We start from the raw sequence: 11,197 nt of genomic DNA, 5'->3' as shown, positions 1-11,197 counted from the left end.
CATAAAGTGGAGGGGTCCCAAGGGACGTCCCCTCCCCCCAGAACCCTGCAGGTAACATCTCACCCCTTCTGACAGCAGCCGAGAGAAGGTGGCCCCCGGCCTCCACGCAGAAGCCCTGAGGGAGGAGGAAGAGGAGGAGGAAGAGGAGGAGGGGGAGGAAGGAAGAAAAAAAATAATAATAAAAAGGACGAGGAAGAGCTTGGAGTGGAGCCAGGAGCTGGAAAAGGGCGATCTGGATCTGGCTGCCTGCTCACCCCTGCGCCGGTAAGTTCCCAGGTTGTCTGTCTGTCCATCTGTCTGCCTGTCCGTCCATCTGGCTCAGCGAGACCCCCGTCTGCATGTCTCAAAGCAAGGGTGGGGGGGCGGTTATATGAAGCCTTCTCCCCTCCCCGTTTTTCCATCCCCAGCAGGGCTGGCTCCCTCACTGTCTGTCTGTCCCTGCAGGAGGGGAACCCGGAGCCCCTCATCACCGCTCAGCATCGGAGCCACCGGCCCTGGAGCGAGGGCCCAACGTGGGGTGGCTGCACCATTCCTGGGGGGCACCCGGCCCTGCATCACCTTCCCCATCCCCAGCGAGCAGGAAAAGCTCCGTCCACTGGATTTTAGCTTCCTGGGACATCCAAGGGACTCGTCCTCCTCCTCCATGGTCCTGCTGTGCATCCCCACGGCCGCCGGCTGAGCCCCCCCTCACCCACCGCCCGGCTCTGCATGCTGCCTGGAGCAGCCCCCAGCCGTCCCGCTGCTCCACACCGCGGCTCAGAGCCCCCCGACAACGGCCTCGGTGGTGAGGCGGGGAGGCCAGCAGGGACTCCTGGGGAGCGTTAAGATGGTGAGAGCTCTCCGGCCGAGAGGGGCTGCGCGGACGCCAGGCCACCGGGTTTGGGGGTCGCAGGATGGACAGAGCCCTTGGGGTCGGGAGCCGAGGCCGGTAGGGAAGGATGGACTCCCGGAGCTGCCAGGACAGGCAGCCCAGTGACCCCCCCAGCAGCAGCAGCAGCAATTGTAGCAGCGGCAAAAGCGAAGGCGAGAGGGAGAGGATCCGCAGCCGGATGAAAATGGTCATCGGGCAACTGGAAGGCATCTTGCAGGAGCTCAAGGAGGTCGCCAAGGAGCTCCGGGAGGTAGGAGAGGATGTCGGGTGGGATGCGGCACAGGGCTACAAGGAGACGGGGTGGTTGTGGCTGCACCTGTCCCAGCCCCGTCCCCATCAGCATCACTTCCAAAAAGTGGGGGGAAATAAGCCAGATTTGGAGAAATTTGCTGTTGACCTTGATGCTTGGGGCCATGCTGCCCGTCCCCATCGATGCTGGGAGAGAGCTTGGAGCAGAGAGCTGAAGCTGGGCAAATCCTGGGGGAACTGGGGATGCTCTGTCCTGAGGGGGGGTTCTGTTTCAAAGCATAGGGGTGGATGGAGAGGAGGTGACAGATCCCTCGTGCTGGTGGCCTAGGGGTCACGAGTCTGTGGAGGGAGACACGGCAGAAGGCTCTTTTCCGTTGGCAAAAAATGTGTATATGTTCATGCAAAGTGTGGTTTGAGCTTCCAGTTGGTCCAGGGGTGCAGTGATGGGAAATTTAATTGCGGAAGGGCTGCACAACCCCAGTGTGTTTGGGAAGTGGACCTGTTTGTGGCCGTGAGTTGTGGATGTCTTGATTGGGAATGTGGTGGTGGCTTTGAGCATGGCTTAGTTTTGAGATGGGGCAGGTGGTTGTGTGCCCTGAGCCAAGTTGTGGTTGGATTGTTGGAATGGGTGAGGTCTCATTTCCATGAGGGATAGGAAGAAATTAGTGCAGGTTTTGCTGGGGGGTCATGATAAAGACTGCGTGGGGGTCATGCAGAGGCACCAGAAGCCAGCTGGAGCTCTTGGGATGCAGATGGACTGACCACATAAGTTAGTGTTGACGTGGCCGTGCTCAGGGAGGTGTGACACCTACCAGCCTAAAGCTTTTCCTGGGGCCTTCTTTGGGATAGCTCTGCTCACTCCACGGGGCTTTAGGGAGGTCAGTCCCCTGAGAAAGCCAGCTCTGATCCCCAGGTGATGACACATCCCAGTTCATCACCCCAGCAGACCTCTTATTCCTTTGCAGAAAGCAAACCCAAGCACACCAAGAGCAGAAAGGCCCCTCGTTCCTTCAGCTCCAAAGGGACAGCCCAGAACCCCTCTGACAAATCCCTGACATACTAAAAATAGTAATAATAATAATAATAATAATAATAATCAGGAGGCAGAGCTGTTTTCTGTTTGGTCTGAACTCACTTCACTCTCCTCCAGGAGCTTTGAGAGGCCTTTAAAAATGGCAATTCACAGCTGCTTCAGTGCCCCTTTCATAAAGTCCATGTATTTAAAGCCAGGAGAGACCTCTACATGCACCTGAGCATCCTTCCTGAGTGCTTCAGAGCTTAACCCTTTGGTCTCCATTCAACTTTTGGGGCTGGAAAGTCCTTTAGCATCCTTGCAGCACCCTTGATAGGCTGCTCAATCCAGGTGGGGAAGAGGAGAAGGTGGTCTGAGGACACAGGGCAGGTGTGAAGGGCTCTGGAGAGGTTCATGCATTCCAGGAGTTGCAGGAGGAGACAAGCAGGATAGGGGACAACCTATTTGTACCCAAGGGGTGCATCCCAAGCTGCCTGCAGCACAAAGCTGACGACCAGCCATAGGGTTCTGAGGACATCTATCTTCTCCTCCTCTCTCTCTGCACCCATTCCTGCTCATTCCTCACTCCTGATATTGTTTTCTCTCTGAAGGCTGTCATTCCAGATGTCCATTGTATCGGGGATGCTGTTTTACCAGTCTTTTCTCCCACTCTCCCTCCCTCCCTCTTCCCTTTTGTGTATATAATTATTCTCCAGCGCTCCACGACAGGGCTGTATTATGTGAGGGGAAAATGATTATTAAATCCTCGTCTGAGATCGCACACTGGAAGTAAAAATTACACAGGAGGCCAGGACCAAATGTGCTTCCGCTGAGCAGGATCCACATCCTCTGCCCTTGGTACCTGTATCCTCCATCCTCGGTACCCATATGTTTGGTACCCGCATCCCTGGTACTCGTATCCTCCATCCTCCATACCTGCACCACTGGTACAAACTCTGGTACCCACATTGTCCATCCCTGGTACCTGCATCCTTCTTATACAGCCCTAGTACCTTCATCCTCCATCCCTGGTGCCTGCATCTTTCTTTCCTGCATCCTTCATCCTTGGTACCCAAATCCCCGGTAGCTGTATTCCTATGGGATGCACAGCAGGAAGAGGTGATTCCATCTCCGCACATCTCCAGGTGTGCATACAAGCCCCCTAAAATCCCACAGAGTGTCCCATCATACCTGTATCCCCTGGGGTAAGTGACACCTGGTCATCCCCTGCTCCTCCTTTTGGAGGCAGGGAAGTCCGCAGTACACCCCCTTCAAAATACTTTAACTATGTTGTAATTGATAGGTGATTAGTTCGGAACGCTTTGGAAAGTTCTTGGTGAGAGGGTGACTTGCTATTCTAATAGCACGTTTCAAAGATGCGTGTGATGAGTTTGAACTCTTTAGTGGCTGATGATACAGCAAATGGTCCAGAGATGCTCGATGCACTGGAACAGACAACACGGAGTGCTCATTTATACGTGTCAGCTTGGGCAGAGAGGCCACTGTCACCCAGCTTCTTCTTGCAAGCGAGCTCCGATTAATCATTTATTCATTATGAAATATTTACCTCCCCTTCACTGAAAAGTGTTCGGGGAGACATGGGAAGGTCCCTTCTGCAGGGTCATGGGGCTGCCGGAGCCGTAGGGCTGCTCCTTTTCCCAATGGAGGGATGGATTTTCAGTGCTGTGGAAGAATCCTCAGGGATGATTTGGAGTGCAGTGTTGGGAACGGTGCGCAAAAATCACAGCTCCTCTCTCAGAATTGGTGCTTTGCCCCGCGTTGTGAGAGCCATTGGGGTGGGATGACATGCACAGGCACAGATCGCCCGTCACTGAACCAAAAGCTCCCCGCTGCCCCCCGCTTTGATCCCACCGCTGCTCCACTTCAAAGGCTGCGACGCCAGGGCCGTGAGATTGCGGCACTTTGATGGTGAGCATCTCCCTGCTCCTTCCATCCGCTCCTGGAGGTGCATTATCCATCGCCGCCTGCATCGGGGAGACCGCACCGCCCGCTCGGATGCAGCCTTTGAAGTCCCCTCTTGTCCTCCCGCGTCATCTGCCGGCTCCCCAACAGCTCTGCTGAGTTGTCAAAAGAAATTATCTCGTGAATAAGAAACAGCGCGGGCACCGTGTCGAAATGCGAGCCATTGCAGCCAAGCTGGTTACCAAAACTCTGTTTAAAAATAATAATAAAACAAAGCAATGATGCTCCAGTTGTTCATCATCCCTTGGCAGGTATCCAGCTGCGAAGGGAACCACCCTGCTGGGTGCACAGATGTTAGCTTAAAAGCTCCCTGTGCTGTTCTGCTGGGTGGGTTTCCAGGGTGGGGAGTGTCCAGGGGCTCCCAGTTGGGGTGACTGGAGGCAGCTGGTCTGTCAGCCCAGCTCCATCAATTTGCATAGAAACATTAGGGTTGAAAAAGATCTCCAAGATCACCAACCCCAAGCCATCCCACCATGCCCACTGACCGCGTCCCTTGGTGCCACATCTCCACTTTTCCTGAACCCCTCCAGGGACAGTGACAGCAACACCCCCCTGGGCAGCCCGTGCCAATGCATCACCACCCTTTCTAATATCCAAACTGAAGCTCCCCTGGCGCAATGTGAGGCTATCGCATGCCATCCTATAGGTGAGGGATGTCCTCTCTTGGCACCCAGGTAACCCCAGTGGCCCCAGCATCCACATGCAGTTTCCAGGCCCGTTCATCACCCCAAAACCCATTCATAGCCATAGGCTCAGGTCTCTGCCCCTCCCTATCGCCCCCATCCCAGCTCACTCCACTAAAATCCTTTGGCAATCCAAAGAAGCGGAGGGGAAGAAAAGACCAAATCCTGCTTTGCATTCAAATCCTCAGCAGGTACCCAGTGTCACGGAGGTATTTAACACCCCCCCACCGCCCGGTTAAAATAGAAAGTGCAGGGAAGGGCGCTCCTAAAAATAGAGCTGATGTGACATTAATCCCCACAGGGACCGCAATGGGGACAGCGGAGACGCAGCTCCTCCTGGCACCCAGGTGCCAACATCCCCATGAGGGTCCCAATGGTGAGGAGAAGTGGGAAGGGTCCCCCGGTTTGGGAAAGGGACCCGGTGCTGTGCCTTCCTGTAAAGAGAGGTGATCTCATTTTAGCGGAGGGTGTCTGCCTTATTAAAGAATAATAATAACCGGGTGTTTCCCAGGGACAACTCTTTTCCTGAGCTTCTTCCTCATTCTTTCCCGTCACTGAGAATGAAGAGGTCACATAGGCTTCTTTTCACTCCTTTTTCACCCAAAGAACAAGAAGGATAAGGAAATAAAAAGCAATCTGGTTGTGCTTTGGGAGCATTTCTCATTTGAGATGTTTTTTCTGGGTGCAGCAGCTCCAGCCAGGGGCCCCAGCTTGCTCTTGGCATCCTCCAAAGCCAGAGCCTGGAGAATGGATGGTGATGTGTTGTGTCCTTCAGATGAGCCCCAGGCTGCTGGACACAGTTTTAGGGTGCATTTATAGCATTTTAATATTTCACACGACCCTCTGGCTCAAAGTTGAGGATGCACAGAATGAGGGCATGGGATGGAAACCAAGGAAAAGCCTCTGCGGTGAAAATGGGATGGAAGGTTGAAGCCTGAGGATTTATTTTCCTCCAAAAGTGTTCAAAAAACTTGTGTTATGAAGTCTATAGAAATGATGGAGGAATGGTTTAGCACTGGGACTGTTTATTCTCAGTGGATGAGGAGAGTCCAACAGCCTTGGGCATGACGCTGGTGGAGATACAGCAAGGATTGCTGGCAGATTGTGGGGGAGGAGATGAAAGGTGTCAGGCAGGACATTGCTTGTGGATTTGTCTTCCATCCTTATTTTGGGAAGCTCGTGGCTTACTTCCACCAGGAAACAACGTGTGGGTAGGCTGAGGGACGAGGAGGAAGGGCAAAGCAATAATGAAAAGCAACCCTACAAAGGACGTGGAGACAGATTTGGACACCATGGGGCACCACTCTGTCCCCAGGATGCCATGCTCTCGCTGGCACTTTGTTAGTGATGGGGGACCGTTCATCATGCAACCTTGGGATGGCCTGCTTCAGTTTCCCCTCGGGGAGCTGAAATACTGGGGGCAAAGGAGGCAGTTTTTACTGCTGTTTCCCCATGATGGAGTGTAAGGGATGGGGATTTGGGGTGTTTACTTCCTTCTGACCCCCTCTATGCGGTCCAAAGCTTATTGGGGGTCCCCAAAAAATAGCAGGGAGCTACTTGGGCACCACAGGTATCCCAGTGTCACCATGCCATTGGGTGGGCTTCTTCCTCCTCCCACTAAGGGCCGATCCATCCATCCATCTGTCCGTCCATCTGCCCACAGGTAGTGAGCCAGATCGACCGGCTGACGTCCGACTTTGAGTTCGAGCTGGAGCCGGATGATTGGACGACAGCGACGGCCAGCAGCACCTCCAGCAGCGAGAAAGGGGGAGTCTCCTTTGAGTTGGGACCCCTCGACTTCGCAGCGGCCGACATCCTGTCCGACAGCTGGGAATTCTGCTCATTCCTGGATACCTCCACCCCATCTGACCAAGGGGACGGCCCCGACCCCCCACGGCCGCAGCCCCCGCCGTGCCGCCAGCCCGACTACCGGCTGATGAACGGCGGGGTGCCCATCGCCAACGGGCCCCGAGGGGGCACCCCAGACTCATCCAGCGAGGAGGCATTCGCTCCCCAACAGAAAGGTCCCCATCACCGGACAGCCGGCACGCGGGAGCGGGTCCGCTTCAGCGACAAGGTGCTGTACCACGCCTTGTGTTGCGACGATGATGGGGATGGTGCCGACGAAGCATCCCCAAACGAGGACAGCACCGAGGAGCGAGGCCTCAAGGTGACCCCGAAGAACCAACCGTCCGTTGGTGGCAATGGTGGTGGCACTACTGGAGGGCCACCGGCGCGGCGGCTGATGAGGAACAGCAGCACGCAGACTGTGGCCGACAAAAGCACCCAGACGGTGCTGCCTTACATCCCAGCCAAACAGAAACTCAAAACAAAAAACTGACGTCGGTTCCAGTCCGGCCAAGGGTTGGGGTTGGGTGTCTTGGGAAGGGATCAGAAGTATATATATATATATACATATATAAATATATATTTAAATAAATCGCTACTACTAATAAAATTGAGATGAAAAGTTGGCAGAGGAGACAAATGTCCAACTACCTTACCCGTCGTTTTTGAGGCTCAGGGAATTTTCAACTGCTCTGTGGATGGAAGATGCAGCTCAATAAATCGTTCGTCGTGGAGAATATCAACAATAACATACAGAGATCCTATGTATATATGTATCAAGAGAGGCGAGCTTCTCACTTGGGGACACCAAGAGAGGTTGGTGGCTGGGCTAGGGAGGGCGAACATCCCTCGCTGTGATGCTCTCTAGGCACTTGGTTGGGAAAACAGAATGGAAAAAAAAAATAAATTGAGAACTCACGGGTGGTTTGAGGGAATTAACCCCAGGAATGGCAGTGATGGAGCTCAGGGACCCACATCACATCACGTCCCCATCTCGGGGTCCCCATACTTGGAGCAATGGGTATTTCTGAGGTTACAAACCAGGGCATGCCTGCTGATGGGAATCGTCGTCTCTCATGAGCTGAAATAAGAAATATAATTTCATTTTTTAGGTCTTTTAAGGCTTTTTTTTCCCCCTAGTTTTTAGGATTTTTCCCCTTCACAGCTGTATTAACACCATCTCCTTCTGCATTTCCCCATACCTCCAGGGTTGGGATCTTTATTTTCACAATAAAACAAAATTTACTTTCACAAATAGATATACCAAGAGATTGAGCATCCCTGTCCCATATGCTGGCGAAGGGCCACCCCACCACAAGGAGACATGGGAAAGGACAACTCCTCTGCACTCCCTCGATTATTTTGCATGCCAACAGCTGGTTGCTTATTAACTTCTAGGAGTTTTCTTTACAGCTGAGCCCCATTGTAAAAGTGTGATTAATAGATGCAGCTTTATTCTTTAATAATTTCAGGAGGAGCACAACGTAAATATTCAGAGCAGCTCAATCTGTAGGCAATGTCCTTGTGCTCTTCTACACGACCAGAGACAGCCATAGAGGGGTTTTGCTGTTATTGAGCAGGAAAATGTGGGTGTTTTTAGGGCAAGGTTCAAGAAGAGAACACAAATTATTAATTGAAATGTGGAGGAACCATTCAGACTGGTAATAATTGCTTGGTGATGAATGGTGCTGAATGAACGGGCTTTGTGTCCCAGCAGGATTTGCATTGGTCGCTCAAAATTATGTCTCCCGCAGGACTGAGGGGGCTCTTTTTTGTCCTGGTGCAGTTTTTTTATTATTCTTCATTCCTAAGTGACTTTCTGGGCATTCAGTTGGACATCAACGTTTCCAATGAGGGGAGAACATCTTGTCTTCCTCAGCACACCATATATTAATGAATTAATAGTTATCAGCCCATAGCAAAAAACTGCCCCGATTGACTGAAAAACAGCCCCAAGCTCCTGGGAATGGCCAGGATAGGAGCATCCCTCCCCATCTCCCATCCTCAACCCCTCTTCAGACACCACAAAAACTTTGAGAAAGCCCAAAACAGAGCCGGGCACCGCACGAGAGCTGGCAGAGGAAGGGGCAAAAGGCTCATGTTTTCTCCAGAAGCAATAAAGAAACAATCAGCAAATAAAACGAGGACACGACCCAGCACGACGGCTCCGGCTGCTCTTCGCCTCGGGGACGAGATGTGACAGCTTTGCTCATTTTTGCCCTTTCCTTGCCCGCCGGCGGGTACCGTGCTGGCGTTTGGCACGGTTTGATGGGTTTTAAAGCAAAATTTCAGCTTTGCATTTGAATCAGCTGCCTCCGGTCGGGGATGGTGAGCAAAGCAGGTTTCTCGCTTTCACCATCCTGGGGGGAAAATGCAAAGAAATGCTTTACCTGGGGAGGAGGTCAGGAAAAATAGAAGCAAAATGAAGCCGGGCTCCCGGCAGCAGAGACAACACCTGCATCCTAAACACCCCACAAGGCTCTCAGTGCTCCACCTCCTGCAAAAATCCAAATGCTCATCGTGCTGGAGGAGCCCATGGGCCACCTCCCTCCTTGCCCTGGTGGCCCCCCATTTCCACTGGTGGCCCCAAGGACTGCATATTGCTCAGGGCTGGGTGCTGGCTGCAGCTGGAAGATGAATGTTTTGTTTTTTCAAGGGAAAGGCTATGCCTTCTGCCTCTGTTAATGTACAGCATCTTGTCTTATTTGTTCCTTGCTGTTCCACGGCTGAATTACTGCAAGAAATGTACCGGCGCCTCATGCAATGCTTCTTCTTTATAACTGTGAGATCAGCTTGCCTTCAGGCTCCCCTTCCAGGTATCAGGAGCTGTTTCATCCTCAGGATGCTGAAGCACTTCCCTCCTCATCCTCACCCATCCAGCCCCACAGTGCTCTGCCCAATGGGGAAAAAAGCATGCTGCAGGGTAGGAGCACCCCAAAAGCACACCCGCACCTCCTCAGCCTGATTTGCTCTGCAATGCAGTGAGCGTGTGTCCCATCTTGCCCAGCTCTGCTTATCTCCAGCCATGTTTCCACCTGCCTCTTCATGTTCTGGAGCTGGGTAACAGGCTGCTGGAGGTTATCTCCTTGCAGAAAGAAAATGCATTACTTGCAACAGCTTCCATCCCCCCAGATTCTTCCTATCTCTCTCCTGGGGTTGTTATCACTGTGCTCTCCCAGTATCCATGGGGTGGAGATGTGTAAGCCTGGCTCCCTGGGTCCTGCCTGCTGAATGGGGAGATGGGAATGAACTGTCCCAGCATCCCCAGTGAGGGATGAGGGGGACTGAGTGGCATCTGGTGGCAGTGTGGAATCCACATCATCAGGCAGGCTGGTGAGGATAAGGCCAGTCCAGGTCACAGTGGGAATGAGTGGAAAGAATCAGTGGGGCATGGTCAAGTGTCCTTGGGGCATGGATGTAGATTGGAATATGGGCATGGATGTGGGCACGAGCATAGTCTTGCACACAGACATGGCTAAGGACATGGATACGGCCTTGCACCTAGGCATGGGCATCGATATGGATGGATTGGCATGGACACGGATATGGACATGAGTGTGGACATGGAGGTAGACATTTACATTGGCATAGACACGGATGTAGACATGGACATAGACTTGCACATAGACATGTACATGAGCAATCCCACAGCACAGCTCAGACAGGCACCACCAACCCCACGCTGAGCTCATATGGACTCCCAAGCCCACAAACTGGCAGAGGCCTCAAGTGGGGCTGATTGTGCCCGTTAGTGTGTCCCCACAGTATGGCAGATCTTGGATGAAGGTCACCAGGTCCCACCTGTGTGTCCTCTGTCCAGACGCAGTGGCTGAGCCACGCAGTGCACCAGCTCCAGCTCAGCAAACTACAGTGCCACCACTCCTCACTTGTCACCTGGGTGCTGGAACAGTCGCACACTGCCCATCAGGATGGGTTTTCTCCATCGAGACACATCCAGCTACTTCACCCTGCACCCTGCTACCCTTCCCGAGCCGAAGGAGGAAATTCAGGTCTGGTCTTCTGGTGGCTGTGGCTGAGCTCGACCTGAACGTGGCCTTTGCTACCCTTGTGAGTAACGTACACACATCTACTGTATTCTGCACCCTGCTGCACAGTGACTGGGTGCTCTCCACCACTGGGTGGCAGTGGGTGCCCACACACTCGTGTCACCATGTCCCACACAGGCTCTTCCCCTGTTGCCCTTTCATCCTGCGCACTGCCAAGACACGGGGACCAGTGCCAAGCAGAGACAACGTGGTGGCCTTACTTCACATCACCTCTGCAGTTGCCATCTCCCCGTGTGCTTCGTTCTCATTGAGGATGCTGCAAAGCTTTCACCTGGAATACAACCAAAAGGGGTGGAGTTGAGGCCAAGAACAGCACCAAACATTAAGCAGCAGCCCTCTAGGGTCCTGTCCCCACTGTGAGATGTGGGTGAAGCAAGCAGCACTCACTTTCAGGGTAGCCAAGACAGGCTCTTGCACTCACCTTTGGGGACAAGAGAACGGGGACAAAGTTCTCACAGCCCCACATCCCTTTCATTGGGAAGCC

The 11,197-nt window shown here is 53.2% G+C and overlaps 1 protein-coding gene and 1 long non-coding RNA gene across 3 annotated transcripts in view; one reads left to right on the top strand and one right to left on the bottom strand.

Moving 5' to 3' along the window:
* The window catches only part of LOC104912750, an 11,301-nt gene extending 11,179 nt beyond the window's left edge, over positions 1 to 122 (bottom strand). Inside the window, exon 1 of the long non-coding RNA XR_794866.2 lies at positions 64 to 122. This is a non-coding gene — a long non-coding RNA (uncharacterized LOC104912750). The remainder of the gene's footprint in view (positions 1 to 63) is intronic.
* On the top strand, positions 89 to 7,569 carry INSYN1 (inhibitory synaptic factor 1). 2 transcript variants are annotated; one of them, XM_010717170.2, is made up of 3 exons: positions 89 to 264; positions 445 to 1,121; positions 6,462 to 7,139. In XM_010717170.2, exons 2-3 carry the CDS (start codon positions 939 to 941, stop codon positions 7,137 to 7,139), a joined length of 861 nt encoding a protein of 286 aa, XP_010715472.1. In that variant the 5' UTR covers positions 89 to 264; positions 445 to 938. The 2 variants fall into 2 exon arrangements, with proteins under 2 accessions (XP_010715472.1, XP_019474894.1); XM_019619349.2 differs by lacking the exon at positions 89 to 264 and having other exon boundaries at positions 939 to 1,121; positions 6,462 to 7,569.
* Positions 7,570 to 11,197: the final 3,628 nt, after the last annotated feature.

This window comes from Meleagris gallopavo, chromosome 12 (assembly GCF_000146605.3).
Source record: "Meleagris gallopavo isolate NT-WF06-2002-E0010 breed Aviagen turkey brand Nicholas breeding stock chromosome 12, Turkey_5.1, whole genome shotgun sequence".
NCBI lineage: Eukaryota > Metazoa > Chordata > Aves > Galliformes > Phasianidae > Meleagris > Meleagris gallopavo.
The sequence above is the reverse complement of the archived record's forward strand: the minus strand, read 5'-3'. Positions and strand labels throughout refer to the sequence as shown.